The following is a 24,207-nucleotide window of genomic DNA, read 5'->3' on the forward strand; positions in this document are numbered from 1 at the left end:
GGAAGGGTTGAGGGTTTCAGGGCAGGCGGTACTCTTGTGTATATCAAAACTTGTGGAAGCAGCGAATTCGCTTTCAGGGCTGTGCAGCAGGTTCCTGTACCGAGAGCTCTTGCGTGGGTACCCACCGGGTTTCCTCAGCAGCACCTTGGTGAGGAGCAGTCAGTGAGCACGGCCCCGGCTCCGTCCTAGCGAGCGAACCCGCGGGCACTTAGGTGCAGAAGAGGTGGAAGTACAAAGCCGGTCGGCAAAATTTCATAGAACACCCAAAAACAATAATAAATGAAAATGAAGCCATTTCAGCAACGTCTTGTCCGATAAGGTGGGGCGCCCCTTGGGCTTTGCTGCCGCTTTCCCCGTGCCGTGGTAGGCGCACTGGCGCTGCGGCCGCCCCGGCGCGGCGTGCCCGGCTGCCATGGCGACTCTGCAGGCGGCACTTCCTGCTGCCGCCCCGGAGGAGGCGGGGCCGGCGGGCCCTGGCGGTAGGTGCGTGTGGGGCGGTGGGACTGGCTCTGCCCGCCGCCGCGGGAGGGCTGTGCGCGGTGCGGCCCGGCACCGGTACCGACACCGGTGTGCTCCGCCCTTCTTGTGGCCGCCCGGGTCCGGCCGCGGCCTGTGTGTGCCTCGCCCTCCGTCGTGGCTGAGGTGGCGGCGCGTCCTGCTGGGGTGCGGCCGCCTCCCGGGTACTCTGGGCTGAGGCGCAGGGCCTCGGGGGGCTGCGAAGAGCTGCCAGTCCCGTTCCTCCCCGCTCCCTGATGTTTTCAATGAGGGGTGGGCGAGAGAATAAAGGAGGGAGCCCCATATTCTGCTCCCTACAGCGATGACCCGACTGTCGTTTTCCTCGTGTGGGAAGGGTGGGCGGGGAGGTTTGAAAATGCTGCTCGGCATCTCTATTGCGGGCTGCGTGTGACTGCTCGCACTGTTCATGTGAGTAGCTAGATCAAAGCCCTGGTCCGGCATCGCGTTCCCCGCTGCAGATTCCCACCGAGGCACATGAAAATCAGTGGCTTTCTTCTAAAGTCCGTCATGCCTTTTCAGGGGTAGGGTGTACGGCACAGCAGGTCTGGAGAAAAAAAACGCTCAGGTACGAGCCTTCCTCCTGCTGAATGTTTGAAGTGTGACTCTTGTACCTGACGGGGCATTAGGCAGTGTCCCTCATCCGCCTTCCTTCCTGCTGTAGCTGAATTTAAAAGCATCTGTCCCTGTTCCCCAGCCTGGAAGATTGCCTTCGAAATGTCGATATTGAAGTCACACATAGGGCTTATAAATGTCTGTTTAGTTATTTTCAGGATTCCAATTCTTTAAAAAAGTTAGAAGTGTGGGATTTTTTTAAAGGCTAGGTTTTTATGCTTCTGAAGAAAACCCTTCCCAAATGTGGACCACGTGGGGATCCTTTTTTTCCGCTGTCATGTAGGCATTCTAGGACACGAGCACGTGATGTGCCACATTTTCTGAAATGTTAAAACTGAGCTGTAGTGATTTCAGTTGTATCGAACTGTTGTAGTACTGTTAGATTGTAGTACTATTGTACTACTATTAGTTTTCGTGGCAATAGCAAGGTAAATTCTTGGCATTTTTGTTAGACTGTAAAAAGAAGTTAATTCAATTGCAGTTTCTTTCTTTCAATAGCCGCTAATGTTGCGAATAAGGCTTTGAAACTCCTACCCATGAAGCTTTGTCTTTATCTGGACTCAAAAGTAAGTCTACATAAGGTCACATTCTTCTAGCATTAAGATTTGAATTGAATCAAAAATATTAAAAATAAAAAATAAATCAGGGGTTTTGTATGATAAAAGTGACAAATAGACTCTTATTCAAATAAAATGAATACCGAACATTCTGATCTCTCTTCTCTTAAGTATATTTAGTACAATGAAAATGTATTTCAATAGTCAAAATTCCTTATTATGAGTGGAATAAAGTGATGTTCTCTCTTTCATTCCGTTTATGTTGTAAGCAAATTTAAATTTTTAGGTAGTCTCAGAATGAAGTGTATGTAATTTCTCAAAATACAAATAGAGGAGTGGACAGATACCATTTGGGAAGATAACTGTATTTTATATCCTACAGAGAAAAATGGTAAAGAATAAAATACCAGGACTGAGCAACAATAAGACTTCATAGCTGGGCTTTTCAAGAGAAATTAAAGCAACATCTTGAAATTTGCTGTACCTTTTATCTATGTATTTTTTCACCAGATATCTTGAAGATTTAAAGATCAGAAGAATTTCTGTAATTGAGAATAGTGTTGCAACCATATCTTGACCAATAGTTGGAAATTTGGATGCAATAAAATTTTATTATTAAAATAGGAAAAATCAGAACCAACAGCTTAGTTTGTGGGTACATCTTATGTTACATTTATAAACTTAGAGACTATGATAAGAATAATGAAAAAAATACTTATTTCAGTTCCTTTCCAGCAGATTTTAAAAACTAAAGGAAGATGTCCTTTTTCCCTAAAATTGCTTTCCAATATGAAGTTGAAGAGTATCTCACCAAAGTGTTCAGAAATAATGAGGTATGTGACATAGTTACGCCTAACCATCAAAAATTAATAGATTTTTGTGTAACTTTATAGCCTTACAATAAAATATTCACATTAAACGCTGAGTTTTTTATATAAAATATTTTTGTATTTAAAATATGAAATTAGTGTTTATGCTCATTGTCTCCAAAGTAGCATAGAAATATTTAAATTAAATTGAATATAAATCAGACAATTTAGATTTGGATCCCACTGAAGAGTGGATCATAGATAATTAAGCACATATTAACCACGTAATATTGACAAGAAATATTCCCTTACCCCAGTGAGATATATGTTACAGGCAATCTATTAATTCCTAATGCCAAGGATAAAAAAATTGGTTTTTTATGTACGTTTTTATCAGTATGAAAGTTACTGATTCATAGATTTGAATTTACTCTTCCATTTCCTTAGGGCTGGTCTATGTACAATAGCAGAGAACTCTCTAGCAGCTGCTTTGATACTTGCTGCAAAGTGTTTACACTAGATAGAGCTGTTTTTCCCATAAGCATTTTTCAAGAAATTTATGAGGTTTCCAGTGGAATTAGGCTTCCAGACATAGACATTTGTCACTATTGCACACCATGCAACCATATCCCTCAATTTCTATGGAATGTTTACTTAGTGGGATTTTTTAGCATTGAGCAAGAGGCTTCTGTGTGAATCTCTTAATGTAAAATCTCTTCTTTCACTTTCAGCTTATCACTGCTTTAGGCACACAGGAGGCAGAGAATAAATACCAATCTCTATTAAGTCATCTATCTCATCCACCAGCTTTTACAACTGTAAGAGTAAATACCCACTTGGCCCCAGTGAAACATGTGAAAAAATTGCTGTTTGAAGAGATCCAGAAGGTTTGTGCAATTTCTTTGTTAGGGCAAAAACAGCAGGGTATTTAATCTTTCATCTGAACATGAGACCTTGTCATTACTGGAAAATATACCTTACCTCAATGCATCCAGTGGTATTAACATTATACAACCACACTGATTTCCTGTCAGCATTAAACAGTCAATGAAAATTCATTATATACCAGTATCCCTCATCTCATCCCTCCAATAAAGGCAGTAACAGAGGGGAAAGACATCCAACTCTTTTTCTTATGGCGGATCCAAACCCTTGAAAGGATTGAGGTACTGCTGTGGTAAATAATGTAAAGGTGTCATAAGAGAAGATGACAGATTAAAAGGGTAGCTCACAGCATGCTTAGAACTCTTTTAACACTAAAGGAGAATGCCTGTATATCTCACTGGAAAAACTGTTTAGGAAAGTGAGAAAATTGGTATGTTTTAGAAACTGGAGCCATAGTGATGCCCTGCAGCCATTGTATTTTCTTGGTTTTAAATCCGTTTTTAGTATTCTATAATTTTCTGGATTTTTACTTTAAACATTTGTTTATCTCATAATACCATTATGTTTAGGAAATGTATTATTTTGAAATTGTGTCCTAGATCTTCACTCTGTCTAAAAAGATCTGGTTCTTTAAGTAAATTACTAATGCTAGTGGGTGTACAGGGAGCTTTTGCATGACAGGAGCCAAGACATTTCTGTGATGCAGAGGCAGTTGACAGTGTTCTGCTGGCTGGGATGGTAATGAGTTTTGCTAATTTTAGCTTGATCGTAGAAATCTGGAAATGGGTATTGCAGGGTTATATTTTGCTTCAAGGGAAAAGGCTTTGCTGAAAACTGACTTAAGACTAACTTTTCACAAGCTTCTTGTATGTTCAAGTGTAATTACATGCTAGAAAAGGAAACCACATAACACTTTTGAGCAGAAGTATGATAATGGATTGTTTCCTTTTTTAAGAGAAAATACTTACTTATTAGATGCAAATTATTTATGGTTTTACATGCTTTAAGGTTATATTTTAGAAGGGTCAGATGAAAAGACATAATTTTGTTTAAATCCAGAAACCTTTATAAAATGGCTTTTTTTTCCAGCTAAATACACAGCTATCAGTACCCAAACTTGGGCTGACAAGAAAAATGAAAAGTACTGCCAGCCTGGCCTATTAAGTAAGAAAAGCAATAAATGAGTAGAGTTAGAGTGGCTTATAACTAATAACATCTAAGAGTTAACAGAGAATACACCCAGGCTTCTAAGGTGGTGTCACTGTATGTTCTGTGTTCTGACAACAACTCAGCCTTCTTCCAGAAGAAAGCAAAAACCAGTGATAGGGTTATGAGTGTCAGAACACTCTCCCACTCTCTGAAGTCAGTTCTCAGTTAATCTCTTTGTGGTCTTGTTATTTCTGAATTTATTAAATGTTTAGTCTTTTATACCAGTAGTTTTAATATGTAATATCCCCTTGCACTTATTTCCCAGCTGCTTTTAACTGTTTTCACTACCTTTGTGTTTTGTCCTCGACAGCTATAAATTATGAATGAAAAAACAGTTTTCTGTTTAATTAAGTATTGAAATATTAGGTTTATTAGTAGTGCTTACTAATTATATTCTTTTAATGAAACAGCAATTTAAAGGACTACATGTTCCAGTTCTCGAGCACCCAAAACTTCAGGACATTTTATTAATTCCTGTCATTGGACCCAGGTTTGAAATTTTCAGTCTTTAGCCTTAAAATGTTGTGTAACACAATCTTCTTACAGATTTCTTGTTAAACCATTATGATAACTAACTCACTATAACTGAGGCACAACTTCGCTTGTACTATTACCTGGTGGACAGTCCATATACCAACCAGGTCAGAGTTTTAGTCCTTAAAAATGAAGGAAAACATAGAATTCTGTCCTTATTTATTAGACTAATGTTTTATAGGGAAAAAGTGACATGTATGCATCCTCCCTGGAAAGCCAGTTAGGTAGTAGATAGAAGAACTATTGCAGTGGAATATAGAACTACAGCTAATTACAGGCAGGGTTTTCTTCCACTGGAAGAAATCAAGTGGAATCAAGAGCTACTCAGTAGTTTTTAAACACAGAAAATCACTTCACAGTCATCTGGCATAGGAAGGGATAGAGGACTATTTCTCCATCCCAGTATAGTTTGTATTCTTGTGTCAGGTTAATAATAGTGGCAGAATGTGCCAGAATCTGCATTATTTTGAGGATTAGTTTTCTTCTCGACTCTTCCCTTTGATTTCTCTGGGACTAAAATAAATATTTTAAATGTAATACACGATAGTTAACTGCTATTCTCTATTATAGCTGACAAAATCCATATTTATGAACTAGAGTTTATTTGGGGAGTCTTTGGTGGGGTTTTTTTGGGTATACTTTTCTTTTTCACTCAATGACATTCTGTATTTCTAGGCGAGATTTAAAAAAACACCCGTCTGAAGTCATAGTGGGAGCCCAGTGTGGATATGCAGTACTTCGAGGAGCACATGTTTATGTCCCTGGAATTGTATCCACCTCAAGATGTAAGAGTTCTCTAAATACACCTAATTAAGTTGTAAAGCTGGCAATTAAAGTGTCACCCTTGGATAATAGATAAATGAATAATGACACAAAATTGTTTTCTATTCTCAGCTGAAATTATTCTTACAATTGTAGTTTATGGTTAATGGCACTTTTTAAAGTTTTTCTGGTTTTTTTTTTTTTATATTTTCACTATTTTTCATTTTACTTGTAGTAAGTTATATGTAATTATTTCTCACTGGCATGGCCCATTTTAAATTCATTTTTCCATATAATTCATAGCTGAAGTATTGGTTCTCAAGGATTTCAATTTCTTGTTTTTCATTTCAAAGTACTTTTAAAGAGAATTTTCAAAGTAAAACCGGTTTCTGTAAGAGTTATTTCACTACTGAATACTGTAACTGTTAACATGGATGTGAAGCTGAATATAAAGTTGGCTGCTTTGCAGTCTTGTAAAAAAATAAATGGGATTCCACATATGGATGGTGACTAGGTTTATCTTGATTATTTAATAGATACAGATTTTTTATTTCTTCGCTGAGTCACAAAGCCACTTACCTTCATGATTCTGTTAGATTTTAAGTTACAAATCAAAAAAAACCCCAGATTTTCTTTTTTCTAATCCATTGGCAATTCATTTGCTTATGTAAGAGAGATGTAGTAAAAATCTTTTTTTCATTGATGAGAAGAATCTTCAGTTTTTATGTCAGATTCTTAAGAAATGGAAATTATGCATCAATGGTTGTGAGACAAGATAAAAAAACCCTACATATGCATGCTTTTTGTTCAGCAACCTGTTTTTGTTATTTAAATGTCAAATTAACTTTATGTAAAACCAGTATAATTTTGGATGATTCCCTTATTCTATTGTGATGATATCTAGTGATCATCTTGATTCTTATTATTAAACAAAATGAGTCAGAAAAGCATTTATCAAGTCACTTTGTTTCCTTTCAGGAAAAAACCTTCAAGAAGTTTTAAGCTTGTGCTTAAGTCCAATTCACTGAACAGGAAAGTTTTTCAATCTAGGTCTTTATAATGAAATAAGTATATTGGCATAGCAGTTGTTGAAACTGCTTATTTAGACTACCCCATAAATACTTAAATCCTTCTTTGAGTCAGCTAGTGATTTATCATAATTGCCACATGTAATTATGCATGTAACATCAATTCAAAGAAAATAAATATACTATAAAACTTATGGAACATTTCAGGGGAATTGCAGATAAGAAAATAAAATAAAAGGGCACACTACCCACTTGATGCCAAATATAATAAGGCTGTATTGAGCACAGATGGTCCAAGTAGGGAAAAAAATAGTACAGCAAGGACACATTTAATCACTAAACTTGCAATCCAAATGAGGGTAAACTAATGTCTGGGGGCTTTGAGCTTAGTTGAACTAATCAAACCCTAACCTTTATGTTTATGGAATGCTGGTGAGCAGTGTTGTTTCATGTACTTGTGTGCTTGGAGCACACACACAGGATCCTGAAGAGTGTGCTTAAAACTTATGGATGACCCTGGCATGATAAATAAAGGGCAGGTTTGTGTAGCTTCTAAGAAAACAAGGTGCAGTGCCTGACTTGCAGCTTGGTGTCTCTCAGTCCAGTCATTTGGTAGCCATCATTCACTGTGTAAAACTTTCAAGCTTTATATCAGTTGATCTTCTTTGATTACTTTTAGAAAATGTGAAGTTTGTTATGATAGAAGAGTTGAAGTAAGTAGTGTACTGAAAATCCGAAGTTACTTGGTCACTAGTGTTTTGTTAAGTGTCATAATGATTTCAGGCTTTCCATTTTTCTTTGTGCAGTTGTGAAAGCTGGAGATGTGGTTTCAGTGTATTCAGATATTGAAGGGAAATGCAAAAGAGGAGCCAAAGAATTTGATGGAGTCAAAGTTTTCCTTGGAAATGGGATCTCAGAACTCAGTCGCAGTGAAATCTTCAGTTCAAGTGGCCCATTGAAGTAAGTCCATAGTAATTGCAATCTATATGTAAAAATTTGCAAAGGGAAGTAAGAAGATGGGAAAACACTTTGAATTATTTTATACCCTATGTGAAGTCACAAGATGGCTTTGCCTGTTGGGATTTGCAGTTATTTTTGGGAAGCTGTTTCATAGTGGAATCTAGATATCAGTTTACTTGAGAGGTAGGAGGAAATAGGTGGGAGTCTCTTAATAATTTATGCTCATTCAGTTCAGTAATGTCAAACAGAACTGACAAATATTCTCACTTTGGCAAAATTTCCTTTTGGTAAATTGTGTAATTGTGTTGTACTACTTCCGCCTGCGGATGGAACAGAAGTGCAGCCTTGTCAATTTCTCCATCTTTTAAAAATATCTGTAGAGGTTTGGGTTTTTTTGTCGTTTTTGTTTTGTTTGTTTGTTTGTTTAATTTTTTTTTTTTTTGGTGGGACAAAGGACAGAATATAAGGTCAAGTATCTTAAACAAGTTACTAACATTTGCCAAAGTAGTTACCTATTTCAAGATTACTTGCTTTTCTGTTTTGTTGATGAAACATATGGTTTATTCCTGTTGTGTCATCTAAAACACATATAAAAATAATGTAAAAGACTATGGACGTCAAGTTAATGACCAAGACTTTACTTCCTGAGAACAAGCTACAAAAGTTCTAATAAAAAAAGGTACATTGCTAGACATTTTCTAAATTATGGGAGCTTAAATATAGTAGAAATAGTGGTAGGATGTACCTGTTGAGGTGGTGATATGAAGCAGCAATATGTAACACTAAATCTGGTATCTGCAAGTTTGATTTCTCCTATCCTTCCTTCTCGTTGGACTGTCCAGTACATGCAAAATAATACTTGTTCTCTTTAGTAATCTTTAGTTTGTAGACTCAGTGTTGCTTTTTCATGATTTTCCCTTTATTGCTATCCATTTCCTGGTATATGGGTTAACAAATCTGCATCAGAATTTCATCCACATTTAAAACTTTTAAGTGACTTCTAATTTGAAACTATAGCTTTGCAGGCAAATCAATGTTCCGTCAAGGCTTTTCATATAGGATTTCTATAGTGATTTGACTGAAATCTCAGGAATTTAGGAAATGGAGAAAAATCTAAGTAGGAAACCACATGCCAGTGCCCTAGTGCATGCACATGGCTAGCCAAAAGCAGTTACAGATTGAAGTTTAGGTCTGGTTTTATGCATTTCTTTACAGTATCAAGGCTTGGATTACATCTTGGTTTATCCTGTGTACAGAACCAGAAACTGGCTTTAGGCAGTTTTAGAGATGGTTCCAATTTATTATGTAATGCATTTTTTGCCATGATTTACTCAACTAAATGATGTCATTTTAAAGAATATCACATTACAAAATCATAGAAGTATTTTGCTTGGTTGTTCTTTCATTTTTGTAAGATTGTTGTCTCAAGTTGCTATTTGTAAGCATAATGATTTTAATTGACTACTATTAAAATAAAACTGACTATTTGAATTTTATTTTTTCATGTTTTTCAGGGGGCTGGGTGTAAGAATGATAGAGCCAGTCTACCTTAGTCCTTCATTTGACAATGTGCTGCCTAGTCATTTGTTTTTACAGGTATGTTTGTTCCAAAACCAAGTCTGTACTATTTACAGAATCATGAATATTCTCTTAGCACACATTCATGGTTTCTACATTCCTTGTGCATTATAGCACCTAATTCAGTCTTTGGATTTGAGGAACACAAAGCATTTAAAATGAAAAGAGTATCTACTGACTGTATGTAGGTGGTTTAATCATACTGTGTCTGAGATATGATAAGAGATTTCAAAGCAACACAAGAGATACTCACTTAAAAATGTAGAAATTCCTCTTGCACAGATACTCTGTGTAGAACTATTAGTTTTTGAGATCTGCCTATGAACTCTGGAATATGAGCCCCTTTCAAGGTACATCATTCTGTAGATAATCAGGAAAATCTCCAAATATTAGATTGACTTGAAGCTGCCATTTAAGTACTAAAGACAACTTTAAAAGTTTTTTATACCTTTGTGTTGAACTAAGAAGAAAGTATTTCCATATTGTCTAGGGTGCACAATTATTGCACATTATTTCTCTTCAGTGCAGCTGTTCTGTTTATACAATTAATAGCACAGTTCAGCTTCTTGCTACTTTAATTCAGCAAATTTAGACTTCTGCATTTTGATCTTACTGTTCTTTAGCTGCAGCAATATGTTAATACAGTAAATGTTCCAACAAACAGGTTAATATAAAATACTTGTAATAGACAGAGCTGCTCTGCTCTATGCCATTATCAGCTTATTTTATTTGGACTTTTAGCACTGTAGTTTCCTTAGTCACGAGCTCTTAAACTTCAGTCATAGATACTCAGACATAGCTTTAAATAAAAAATGAGCCACTGGAGACTTCTGACATAAACTGTCGATTATATATAATACAAATAGTTCATTTTCTGTTAAAGAACTGAGAGCAGAATCATAGGTATCTTCAGTGCTGAATGAATTATTTTTTTAAATGTGTTTGCTATTCCTTAATAAAGGAATTGATGCAAAGTATAAAGTTTGAATTATCCCATATTTGTTTTTATGATAGAATTTACCTTCTGTGGTTGTGAGCCATATTTTAGACCCTCAACCAGGAGAGAAAATTTTGGATATGTGTGCTGCACCTGGAGGAAAAACAACCCATCTTGCAACATTAATGCATGATCAGGTAAGAGAAGTAATTCGGAATTTTCTAAGGAAAAAAGTGTGACTGCTGTTTATTTTTACAGCTCTCTTCACTTAACTGTTAGAATGCACAGGTAATTTACAGCAGCAAACAATTAATATTTTGACATTTTACTTACCAATGTATTTTGCTACACATCAGTATAATGGGCAACAGACCGTCTTTATCAAGTATTCATCATCAGCTTTAAAACCTTACTTGCTACAAATTGGCAGTTGAAATATGTTTAATTTCACTTTTTAAAATGTTACTGAATTTTTTTTAATCACAGATTTTTTTACATGCAAAACATAGTTATGCAAGAATACGCTGGATTCATGAAACTGAGATGCATAAAAATCAGGGGTTACTACTATGTGCAAAGAAACAAACAACTCTCTACAAAAGTGTATTTAAAAGTTCCTAATCCGATTAGGACTTTTCTCAGTAAAAATTATAAATTCTACGTAGAGATAAGATTTTAGGTTGAATTTCTAGTCTGAATTTGTCATTCTAGGGTAGAATGTCACAAATCCAAAACTGTCTCATGAGAAAATAATAAAAATTAGAAGAAGAAAAAAAATATGTAGAGAAAGACAAAAGAAGAATGTAATAAGAATGTAGATATAGGCTTACAACTTTGCATATCTTAAAATGTTATGTGCACAGTGAAATACAGAAATGCAGGTTACTTTTCTCTAGGAGAGGGGAAAAGCATGTAGCGTTTCCTTTGAGATTTTGTAAGGCTTTATTATTTCAGTTGAAATAGGGTTATTAGAATACATCCGATTGGTTAGCAGTCTTGCAGTTACATTATGCAGTACTCTGACAGTTGTCTGTGCATAACTGTGAAGGCACAGCATGTAATGGTATGAATGTATTGAGAAAAGGCAGACATTCAGTTCTGTGATGGTTTGTCTGTGGAAGTTTTTTTCTTCCCTCAGTATGGAACAATGGCAGAAGGCATTGAAAATGCATTAGACATTTATTACATACATATATAAAGCTTCCAGTAAAGAATTTCAGTTTGATAAAGGAAGTCTGCAAATCATATATTTATGTCATGGATTCATTTACATCTATACTTTTTTCCATCTCTCTATCTACATTTTGTATAACTTTGCAGAATTGCTTTTTTCTTAGTCACTTTACATATTTTGATTGTGTTTACCTGCACCTGAAGTGGTAGAGATTAAGAATACAGATGTTGAATATTTATCTCACTTGATTTTCATTTTCTTAGTATATAATTTTAAGTTAAGATATGGAAGATAAACATATGGAAAAAAGCACTTCTTGGATTCTAAATTCCATTCACAGATTTTCCATACTCATTTTTCACAGACAGCGTATTAAACTGTTAACATTTCAGAATACTTAAGTCACTCCTATTTTTTGTGATATAATTGTAAACATTGCTATATTGTTTTTAAATTATATAACCAAGATGTAAAGTTACTCTGTAATGTTAAGAGCTCTTAAATAAGAATTGGGAATAGTTAAAGCTTGAGAATTTATTATTATCCACATCCCAGTCTAGACCACTGTTTTTTCCACACTTTTAAGTAATTGTTCTGGTAGTGGCTGACATGGGCGAAATGAAGAAGAGTTGTCTTCCAGCTTGTTCTTTTCTTTTGAGAAAAGAACAAAGAAGCTGTGAATAGCCCATCCCTGGAAGTGTTCAAAGCCAGCTTGGATGGGGATCTGAGCAACCTGATCTAGAGGAAGGTGTCCCTGCCCATGGCAGGGAGATTGGACTAGATGATCTTGACAATCCCGTCCAACTCAAACCATTCTATGATTCTGTCATCTCTTTATCTCTGCAGTATGCAGAGATGTGCAGCAAATCCACTGTTCTTGAAACAGACAAGACTTGGAAGCATAGTCAGGTGCTAATGTACATGTGCAATAGGTTGAATGATGTTAGGGGACAAGCAGTGACATGGTTCTTGAGTGCCCTGTAGGAGGTGATTTGGCTCACAGTAGCTGAAGAATGGACACCATTGACACAGCCTAAATCCATTCTTAGCTCTCAGTCCTAGATCTACATATTCCCTAACATGACATACAGGTAACAGCTTACCTTTACTGATTTTTATTTTTTTATTTCTTAAACTATCTTAGTCATGTGACTCTTCTATAAGCCTCTAGAGAGCCATCACCAAATAGAAAAAGTTGTTTTCTCAGCATATTGTATTTGCTGTAGCAAGTCTAGTACAAGTCTTTGGTCGCTGGATTGTTTTGTTCTGGATTTTACTGATGCTACTGTTTACTTCGCCTGTGTTCACAGATTTCATGAAGCGGGTAGTGGTGTGTGTCTTTATTGATTTATTTTGGGGGAGAAAGGAATCACGTGTAATTGTCATTTCGCTTCTCTCAACTCTAAACTTATTCTAGTATTTACACTATTTTCCGAAGTAACTTGAGTGACAAGTACTGCAAGTATTGTAGCATGTTATGAGCCTGAGCAAGTCAGAGACATGGCTGTGGGCCTCATTTCTTCAGCACTGAGATGGAGTGTGATCATATTTCCTACCCTCTCCATACAAATTTAAAACCTGTTGACCTATTTTACCATGTATTTCAGGTTTCTACCCTATTTCAAATGATTAAATTTTATCTTAGTGTCCAGTTAAGCAGCTCAAAACAAACAAAAAGAAACAACAAAACCACCGGCCAGAAGTCAGATATTACAGCATCCCTTAGAGTGACAGTGCCTAGCAGTTAGAGTGTGCACAGCTTCAGACTAATGCAGCTATTGCAGAAAACTTGTGGGAACAAGTACTGCAAGAATTTGGACTTAAGAATAAAATGATTCTGTAGGGAGGACTATACTTTATGTATTACACTGCCCAGGGTTGGGGAAAGGAAATCAGAAACATTGGTTTAATCCCTATGCTTTTGATGAAGACTTTGGGATTTTTTTCAGGGTGAAGTAATAGCCATGGACAAGACAGCTAACAAGGTCAAGAAAATCAAGCAGAATGCTGAATTGCTACAGTTGAATTGCATTAAGGCCTTTTGCTATGATGCAACAAAGGCTCTTTCAGTTGAGAAGAGGGAGGATAAACAAGGTAAAATAAACATTTTGAGTAGTAGTAGCTTTTAGAAGAAAATAGTAATGTTTTGCAAAAACAGTATTAAACCTGTCACAGGTTTACAAGTCCTTGAAATCTTGGCAGATACCTAAGTTGCTTCAGCACTGTGAATGCACTTTTATTTTCTACTCCTTTGTGATTATCAGCTTCTCTATGAAGCGAATACAAAAGTGAAATTATCTGTCCTTGTCACAGCCTAATATTCTCAAAGGAAATGCATTCTTTTCCCAGATAATATCAAAGACTTAAAGCTTCTTTCATGATCACATTTAACCCCGTACTGGGAATTTTCTGAGCTAGTCTGAGAAGAAAATTATTTTTGCAGACTTGGTTCACTTTTTTGCCTCATAATCCTCATCAGTAAAATGGGGTTATTAATACCTAACTCCCAGGAGTGCTGCAAGGTTTAGTTCATTGATGTTTGTTCAGCTGTTCAGGGGAAAGTTATATACAAGCAGAGTGTATTATTTTAAGTAATTTCATTTGCTTTTCTGAAGTGATGCAGTTATGATATTGGTTCTGTTCCCATGATGGAATGATTTAAATGGTATCTGCTGCCTTGATTATTTTTAGTTTGTTGTGCAAAGTATGCTGTTCTTTCTCAGTCTATTTTATCTCAGTCACTGGTGAGCCTAAGTAGGAATCAGATTACATAATTCACCTTCTTTGTCCCTGTGCATTGCAGTTATTCCTGCTTTGGAGGAACAAAGGTACTTTCTTAAGAGTCTTTTTATGAACATCAAATATTGTAGGTGGCAAGTAGCAATTACAGAGATGAACAAGAGCAAGCTGTAATACTGAGAGATAATAAAGGCTTTTCTATACATCCCTGCAAGTAACAAATGACATATTTTGAACATTTTAGTAATGGATCAGAGGTAGATAAACCAGATAGACTCATTCTGTAGTGCAAGAAGCAGTAGTGTGATAATACAAGTTTGGCAGCAGTAGTACCTGGTGATGCTGAGCCAATCTGCCTGGCACTGAGGAGACAGAAACTTCTGGTCTGTTGAGCCACTGTGGTACAGATTAAAGGATAGGCCCTGCATATAGAAGATACATATTGTCATCCAGGTAATATTCAGAAATTGTTCTTCTGTTCACAATCGTTTTGAATTGTTCTGCCATGGAGGCAGCATGTCTCACACATTAGAACTTGCAGTAGTTCATGCTGTTATGAAGTGCTTTATTTTATATAGCTATGCATGTATCACAAGAAACAGTTATTATATAGGCAAGCCAATTGTTGTAAGGCAGTCTCAGTTATTAACTACAGGTTTGTCTCAGTAAAGGTTTGCACACTTTTGAGCTGACTGTGGTTCTTTACAGCGTATATTTGCAGTGTACAACTGTGTACCCAGCATCTCTGACCAATCATATTTCAACTTTTTTGATTACTTTTACATTTTACTTTCAATTTACTAAATTAAGTTAAAAAAGAAATATTGTCTAGAGGGATAATTTTTGAGCTCACAGAACTTGAAACTGTTTAGTTTTCTGGGAGATGAAAACTACCACCAGCAGTGCTGAGATTTGTCTCTAGCTGAGAATAATTTTGCAGAACACTATCTATAGCACATGAATGTTTTATGTCAAGGAAGAAGTAACAGCTTCTCCTTACCTACAGTGAAGTCTCAAGGAAGGAAACAGCCCCGTTTTACATAAACTGCTTTTTACAGAAGGACCTCCATTCTTACCAGAGTCATTTCATCGAATTCTTCTTGATGCTCCATGTAGTGGGATGGGACAGAGACCAAACATGGCTTATTCCTCAACTTTAAAGGAAGTGACCTCATATCCGCCCCTACAGCGCAAGCTTTTCACTGTGGTATGTGTTATACATCGAGTAGATAATTGAACATCAATGCTTTTGCAGCATAAAACTTACCCCAAAAACGGTGCCTCATTTTCCCTATCTTTTCAGCAGCCAGGAAGTATTAGGGTCCTGTTAACCTCTCAGCTTTACCAGATCTGTTGCTAGGTGAAGCCAGTTCATTGGAGCATGGGAAAGGTATATGTAATCCACAGTAAAGAAAACGTTTTGTGTTTTTTTTAGTTCCCTCAGTTTCCTCAGTTTTACATTCTAATAATTGCAAGGGTCTAAGTCACAGAGCAGGTGACTTAGGAATATGCTAAGGAGTGTGCTTGGGCTGATGCTGAAGGATAAGATGAAACTTGTCAAAATCTGAATGATACGTATTCAAAGTGAATGACATCTTGGAAAGCACCATGGATACAGCTTCCATGCCAAATACATGGAAACAATTGACGTCTGGTATAACTGACATAAGTATTGTGTATCCATAGTTGGCAGCAGGTGGTGAAAACAGATCTAATCTGTCTGGGATATGCAGAGCTGTACAAATAACAAACCTTACAAGGTGAATCATCTCAATGACATTAATAAACTGCATGAGCTATAATGCCTATATGGAAAGAAGAATCTTTCTAACCCATGTTATCCTTTGCTATATTCCCCGAGAGGAATTAGTATTTTAATGGTTTGAGTTTAATTAAGTGTTTAGTTTTATTATTCTAGGAAAATGGGTTATTAGTTAATGTTGCTTAATATGAAAGTTTTAAATTTAAAAATAAGCTGAAATATTGTTTATTTCTCCCTGCAGGCAGTGAAGTTGCTGAAGCCAGGAGGTGTTTTAGTATATAGTACATGTACAATTACACTTTCTGAAAATGAGGAGCAAGTTGCTTGGGCCCTGAAAACTTTTCCATGCCTCCAGCTTCATCCACAGGTAATACTATTTTCAGAGTACTTCACACAATCTAGTGAGCTTATTTGGGAACTGTAAAGTTATCTGGTATATTTACTATCAATAAATCTTTTTTTCACCATGGACATTTTTAACTGCTGTGGATAGCAATAACAGAAGGATTTCTGAGGCTTTTTAAAAGTCTGTTTTTGTGCTTAATTGAGCTTTATTTAGGCATCATTTCCCGCTGTGTATTTTTTTTTTGATTTGTACAACAGTCTTTTAAAACACAACAAGTACAAAAGATAGGTCAGACAGGTTAAAATTTATCTTGCAATTTCTTTAATGCATATATTTTCTTTTCTTCTTTTGCACATTAACAGGAGAGGTGAAGTTGTTTTTTTTTTAATTTATGCCACTGAAGTCATGAAGACTTGCATATAAAGTATGGGACATAAATGAAAATAAATTTGTGTTTCAAAGGAGGATGTTATATGTATGGGAGCTAATTTCCTTTATTTAAAAGGAATGAGGGAAAGAAATTATTTCAGGCCCAGTGTCCCAAGAATGTACCTTTTGTTTTTTGGAGTCAGTATCTACCATTACAATGTCTGGGAGGAGGTAATATCTAGGGAGACACTACAATTTTTTTATCTGTACCAGCTACAGTTCATATAATGCAGAAATATCTGTTACCTTTAATAGTACTTCAGGGGGGTTTGTCATCAGACCATGTGTGCCCCATTTCGTCTTTGATGATGAGTTGGGTGGGGTAGTTTTTATCATCATGGCTTTGAGGAAAAGTGTAACTCTCCCTGTTTAGGTTACACCTTCTGTGATGACTTGTACCTGTCTTAAGAAGCTTAGATGAACCTTTAACTGAAATTTAAAAAAATGTATATACAATAGCTGCACAATGAAAAATTAATATTATGGCTGGTAAAGATTTAACAGAACTGAAGCTCTTCATGAAAGCTTTCTATGTGTGTTCTTCTGTCTATTCTCACCATCCAATTATTTTTCAGTTCCAGACATTTCAACTGAGATTATACATTTAACCTAACAGCATAAAAAATTCTCCATGATAGAATGACAAAGCAAAACCTTATTAAGAAGCCTTATTAACTCAAATGCAAGATTAATTCTTTCTGTATAGACTTCTCTCACCAGTAATATCTCAGTCTTGTATAAAGCACTGTTTTTCACACACAAATGCCATATCTGTAAAAATTAATCTTTTATGTATAGTATATTTTAAATGAGATGGCACTGAATTGTTTACCCACATATAATTTATAGTGCCTTATAACCAGTTCCCTGCTAGTGTAAACTAAGGTGATCTTTTCCAGTGAACATGAAGCAGGAGTCTAGGGTCCACTTACCTCATGTTCCTTTATGTATTTATTTTCCATATTCTTTAGTCTCAGTGGGTGCCTCCTTTTTGATCCAGTCCACTGTTTCCCACTTTCTCAGTTTGGCAACAGATTCTAGAAGCATATTGTGCAATGTGAGCAAGGGAAAAACAGGAGATGGAGCCATAGGCGTTGTTCTTGTAGGTGGAGGTTAGCACATGGCATCTGCTCCTTTGTGCAGACTTCCTCTTAGGAGTTTACACAGGAGATACTCTAGATCAGCTTAAATGCAGTAACTTAACTGGAAGGAAAAACTAGAAGGTAGAGGAAGACACTGGTCTGTCTTTAACCAAGTTAGTTGAATCTGTGGAAGACTGTTTTCCCTAGACTTTACCTTTCACTCCTTCTTCTATATCAAGTCACTACCCTTGTCTCCCTTTATATGTTACTCTTCTCTCAATTTGCAATAGACACCTGTGGCTTTTACCTGGAAAGCATTGAAATCCTGCTGAGGGAAAGGAAGAATCAGTGTGCAGCCCCTTGGCTGCCCAGCTTTCCAGCATGCAGTACGTGGTTAAGCAGCTAACTCACATCATGTGCTGGCTGGGTGAGCTCATGTGTTAGCAAAGTGTGATGGCTGAAAAAATGCTCTGCTGTAGGCTGCATTATGGACTACATTAGACTAGATTGACAAAGGAGATCTATTTTTGATATTGCAGTGCCAGCGTTTGCACACGTTGTTCCATCTCCTTACTGAATGCATTGAAAGAACAATCCAGCTAAGAATTAAATTTTTTTTCAGGAATTGGGGTATTAAATAGAAGCAGTCAAGGCTATTCACAAGAAATATTGAGAAAAGGGCTGGGATTTTAAGTCCTTCTCCTCTCCAGGATTTTGAAGCCAAATGTCATCTCTTGAAATTGATTCTTTCTTTTTTTCTCTGCCTCATAGACTTGCATATGTAACAGTAGTCCCATTTATCTGTTAGTCTTATTACATGACTAGAAAACTCAAAGTTATATTTTTCTGCTGCATCATCTGCCAAAATGATGTCTCTCTAGGCAGTAAAATATTCTGGACTAGGGCTTTTGGTCTCTCCAGTTGAAGTTTTTACTGTGAAGAAACCCAGTATTTTATGTTGGACATTAGGAAGAAAGGGTGGCATTGGAACAGGCTGCCCAGGGAGGTGGTGGAGTCACAGTCCCTGTGGGTGTTTAAGGGAGGACTGGATTGCAGTTGGTGCCATGATACAGTTGACAAGGTGGTGTTAGGTCATAGGTTGGACTTGATGATCTCCAAGGTCTTTTCCAACCTAGCTGTCTTTGGGATTCTGCTGCTGTTACTGATGATACTGCTAATGGGTTAAGGACTCACTATTTTTGACTTAAGTCACAGCTATTAAGTCAATACACAGAAGTGCTGCATCATTTAGGAGTGGCAAGCTAAACCCTTTAGACTGGCTGTCTGGTGGTAACAGCTTTCTTGGGATGTTTCAGCCCTTGGAGTGGTGAATCATTTTAGACCTGTGCCCCTATCCTCAACAAGTGCTCAAAACTACTGAGAAAAAGTGGATGAGAGGCATCACCACCTCCTCAAAATGCTTGTATATATCTTGTATAAATCTCGTATATATGTTTGTATAACATTGGCCAGATGAAAGCAAGAAAAGAAGCCACATTACTTCTGAATCTTCTGGCGTGGATGATATAAGCAGAGCTTGTCCATGTTAATTGTTTGGTAGCTCTGCTTATCCTCAGCAGAATACATTTAGGGCATTTAAGAACTTCAGAGATATAGTAATTTGCTTTTCTTTGTTACTTGAACAGGAACCCCACATTGGAGGAGAAGGCATGAAGGGAGCTGGACTATCACTTGATCAGTTGAAACTTCTGCAGAGATTTGATCCATCTGCTGTGACATTGCAAGGAGTGAATATTAATTCTTTGCAAGATTCCAGAGAAGATGACCTGATTTCATTGGCAAATAAGGACTGTATAGGATTTTTCATTGCAAAATTTATTAAATCGAACAGTAAATAAGGATTTGGGAATGCAACCTGAAAAAAATACCTCAGTGAGTCTAAGAACAGTTCAGACGTGAAGTGCCTTTCTTCCTGCTGCAATGTTACCAAGCCAACAGGCTGACGGCAGGGTTGCTATGGCAGCACTAAAATCTGCCAGCTGTTCTGATGGGAAAGAGCCACAGGTTGCAGAAGAAAAGTCATGGCTGGGGGAAGGGCAGTGTCATTTGTAAGTCTCCCTCTGCTTTTGTATTTACAGCGGGTCAGTGCCTGAATGACAGCTATGTTCACTCATACTGCTGTCTGCTCTGCTTTCCCCTTACCTGGTGCAGCAAGTGTAGGAAGGGGATGTAAGCTACTTTACGAAATGCAAACATAAATAGAATAGACAAGAACTATTACAATGGATTTTGGAAAGGGTATTTTCTGTGGAGGTTTACCCACACTCAGTTTCCTTAAACAGTGCTTCTCAAAAGACTGCAACATTTTGCAAAGAACTGTTTTATAAATTGATACTTAGAACCTCATTTCTCTTTTATTTTAATACAAGCAAGATTCTCTGTACACATAGTATATACACAAAATACGATTAGGCTTTGTAGCATGTCTTTTATAGCAGCATGAATATATTAAACCATCTCACTCTGGGAATGTAAATAAATATTGTTTCAACATCAAACTTCCCATGCATAAACTGTATTGGTTCTGAAATAGCCTATTGGACTGGCTGACAAGTGACAGTTTTAAAATCAAACATTTGTAACAGAAGGGGCTACAGTTATGATTAATATATCAAAAGACAGAAAACAGTGCATAATACCATCTGAAATGTTGCAAATCACCTTTCAAACAACTAAGGATATTAACTCTTTATTGTTTAGAAAGCATCACCAGCTAAAATCAAATGAAAATTGAAACTGGGAAAGCATGCTAATGAAAACTGCCTTAGTACACTGCTCAAAGTTTAAATAATCTAAATTTCTTAAAGATGTTAGATGCATTTGAAAAAATTCTTCTTCAGTTCCAGTTTCAACAGTATCCTCAGTCCTGCTGGAACTGACAATAGCACTAAAATTAGAGGGAAAGTTGAGGACAATGGAAAAACAGAAACTGACCATCTGTGTATGTTTGATGTTTTCCTCTCACTCATCAATTTCCAGTTCTAAAAAGCATTTTCTGAAAAATGTCTGTCTTTTCACACATAACTTTGGTTGGATTAAGAAGAACAATAGTTCTTTTATCGTTTGTCCATCTATGTCAGAAGTGCTTTTTGTATTTGCTCGCAATCAAAACAAATCTATAAAATCCCTTTTCTTGGTAGTCTGGTTTGTTTACTTATATTTTCCATAAATGTTTCAATACTGTATGTTTTCTACTGCTCTTGAATAAAAACCAAATGTTTCTTCTGTCCTGCCAAGGTTGTCTGGTACTTCCTCTGTAAGGCCTATCCTAGCAGGATAGGAAAATGGAATTCTTGTCTAGTACTTCTCTACTTCTCTTGGTCATTCCTTGCCATTAAACACAACATGTCTAAAGAAGATTTAAAGTAATTTTGTTTCATCAGTAGTTGGTGAGATATCCTATTTAGAGTCATGAAAGTTCATGCTATAATCTTTCTAGTCTAAATATGGTGAAAATAATTACCTGGGAACAAAAGGGATTAATCATTTATTGTAAGAATGTGTTGAAATCTTTAACTCAGTGCTAGTAAAAAAGCATTTTCTTTTTTGCAGGATAAAGAAGTTTTGTAAACATTAATCAGCACACATAAACTATATACTGAAGTCTGTGTATTCATATAAAGTAAGGAACTTTACCTCCAGTTTCAGTAGCAGGATTTGTGCAATGCTGAATTTGAAACAACTAGAATTGCTGAATTTTTAGTGGAATATTTGTTGACATTTCCCCCACTTTCTTTAGTTTTGGATGATAGGCATTAACTAACTTGTAGTTAATTCCAGTGTAAGTGCAGAGCAGACCTGAAGAAAATTACTGATACATGAACTTCAGTTATTAGGGTTGTTTCTGCCAAATTCGACTGCTAGCCTTAGGAGAGCACTCAGCAGATTGAAGGGCTTGGCCTCAGCTGTTTCCCCAAGGGCCCTGTAGGTAATGGGGCAGTGACCTCCATCAGCCAGGTCAGAACAGAAAATCAATTAAGATGCTCCAACCCTTGAAGGAGCCAGCATCCTTTTTCTACAGGTATGGCTAAGTTACATAACTAAAGTTGGATGGATGCCCTTTTTCTTCCTATCCAATCTTACCATGACTTTATTTAGAAGTGGTAGGAATGCTTTCTCATTGACACAATTCTGATAGATGGTGTATATATGTTATATATTTTTTAAACATATGATTACTTTCCTGATAATCTTTACATACTGAATCATTGTGTTTCACCAGTTGATGCTGAAGCACAATGGAATATATTTATATACTTTTAATATATATATGAGATATTTATATATTAAATTTAAAAAGTTTTTGTCATTGTAATGAAAGATTAAACCTACAAAATAGATTAGGCATGCAATCAGATCCTGTCGTTAAGAAAGTCTGAAAAGTAGTTTTCTCTATTTGCAGAAATAGTGATTAGTAATAATGCCAAATCTAAATATCTATCTTGGTCAGTATAAAGATACTAAAATAGGCAGCCTCATATATTATGAGATTATGATACAGCTTTTTCTTGTTTCATTCTTGGTCACGGAATGGACCAATTTTTTGGATCACAGGATTTCATATGCTTTTTAAGGAATGGGCTGGTGAAGGTGATCAATCAAGGAATGACTTTAGAGTGGGTAGTTTAAAATATAAAGAACTTTGGTTTTGTGTTTGATTGTTCATGAATAAAAAGTTTAAGTGAAAATCCAATTTTGTACTCCTAGAATTCATTGCAGAGTAGGTATGCATGATAGATAAAAGTGGCAAGAATAAAGAACTGAGAATATGGATGAGTTAGAAGAACCTGCTTAATCTCTATTATATCTGATATAAACCTTTTCTGGGGCTGCGTAGGAATACGTTTCTAGGGTGGTAAGTTATAAAAAGAAACTGTCTATAAAACTACTGTAAGCTCATATGTAATAGTTTGTTATATAAAAGTGGGGAAATAAATTACAGACAAATTGCCAAGCAATAAAATTGATTGAGTAACATTTGATTAAAAACATTCACAGTAAAAATGGCACCCACATACTTTACAGGTGATAGAAGAACTAAGATTTTGGTGAAAGATCTGCAATAAAGTAATAAATATAAGTAAATGTACACCAGAAATGTTATATTACACTCTGAAAAATGATTTTTCTGTTTAGACTTTGTAATCAAATTTTTTGCAATGTCCTTGATTTTTATGGATGGACTAGAATTAAAGTCAAAAACATTTGGAAAACAGCTTTCAGCCTGAAGTTTTAAAGCAATCAGAGGTCAAATGTAACCACAAATCAAAATAAATTTTGAAGAGGCTTTAGTAACTAACAAACACAGGAGGTGGTGTACACCAGCTCTTTTCCTTTGAACAGACATTGATTAAAAGCAGTCAGACCACTCACTCCATTCCAGCTGAGGGAACGATAATGGACCCCATTAAAACCTTTTCCAGGTGTCACAGAACGTGAGCATGACTTGACAAAACAACAGAGCTTAAAAATGATAATTGCTACCAGATTTGTAAAAGGCAAAGTATTAAGGGGCAGAGTATTAGACCCGGGCAGGAACTGCGTGTATAGGATGAGTAACCAGGTATGCAGGGAGAAGTAAGGGTGGGCCTTTCCCTTTATTCAGGGTTCAATGAGTGGAATTTCATTTCCTTATCTTCTATTTATAATAAGGGCCATAGGCTAGGAGTATACAGATTTCTGTAAAAACAGGTTCCCCACCGAAACTTTGTGGCTTTAAAACTATCTTGAACAGGTCCAGAGCCTTAGGAGAAACCATGTATTTAATTTTATTCCTTGAGAAGCAAAAACTATGGAACTCTCTTCAAATTCTGAACTCCTGATGCCAGACAAAGAACATGAATGCATGAGTATTCTAGAGGAATTCTTTAAATTCTAGGCAGTAATTTATAGATTGATTTAGTAAAAACAGGGTTTTTTTTCAGCTTATAACTTGTACTGATGCTGCCTTTGTGCACAAACCTTTTTGCTTATTCCTCCCCACTGTCCTGTCCTTCAGCAGGTCTGGAGGCTTTTACTGTCACCTCTGTCCAGTCCCTCTGGAAGAGAATTCTTTCTTTCTTAACATCTGTGTGACACTAGACAACTGGTAAAGGATAGACTAAGGCTACTCAGCACTGATGAACAGGGATTTGACAAAACACACAAAAATAAGGTTAACATCTAACATGTACATGCAGATTTTGAAATGCATCCCATCCCTTCCGTATACTGAAATTCTTTAGAAAAATACAGAGTTGAGCTGCCCAGATTTACATATAACTTAAC

General features: G+C 36.4%; 1 protein-coding gene across 12 annotated transcripts; it reads left to right on the forward strand.

Annotated features, from left to right (window-relative positions):
• The first annotated feature begins 432 nt into the window (after positions 1 to 432).
• Positions 433 to 21,176, forward strand: NSUN6 (NOP2/Sun RNA methyltransferase 6). Of its 12 annotated transcripts, none has more exons than XM_088160834.1 (13): positions 433 to 483; positions 1,627 to 1,694; positions 2,410 to 2,518; positions 3,226 to 3,381; positions 4,999 to 5,078; positions 5,798 to 5,907; positions 7,719 to 7,872; positions 9,387 to 9,468; positions 10,465 to 10,584; positions 13,511 to 13,655; positions 15,359 to 15,507; positions 16,304 to 16,429; positions 19,566 to 21,176. In XM_088160834.1, exons 3-13 carry the CDS (start codon positions 2,444 to 2,446, stop codon positions 19,776 to 19,778), a joined length of 1,410 nt encoding a protein of 469 aa, XP_088016960.1. In that variant the 5' UTR covers positions 433 to 483; positions 1,627 to 1,694; positions 2,410 to 2,443; the 3' UTR covers positions 19,779 to 21,176. The 12 variants fall into 12 exon arrangements, with proteins under 12 accessions (XP_088016960.1, XP_088016971.1, XP_014745071.2 ...); XM_088160845.1 differs by having other exon boundaries at positions 433 to 479; XM_014889585.2 differs by having other exon boundaries at positions 438 to 483; positions 2,424 to 2,518.
• The last annotated feature ends 3,031 nt before the right edge of the window (positions 21,177 to 24,207 follow it).

The sequence above is a fragment of the Sturnus vulgaris genome, chromosome 1 (assembly GCF_052056855.1).
Source record: "Sturnus vulgaris isolate bStuVul1 chromosome 1, bStuVul1.hap1, whole genome shotgun sequence".
NCBI lineage: Eukaryota > Metazoa > Chordata > Aves > Passeriformes > Sturnidae > Sturnus > Sturnus vulgaris.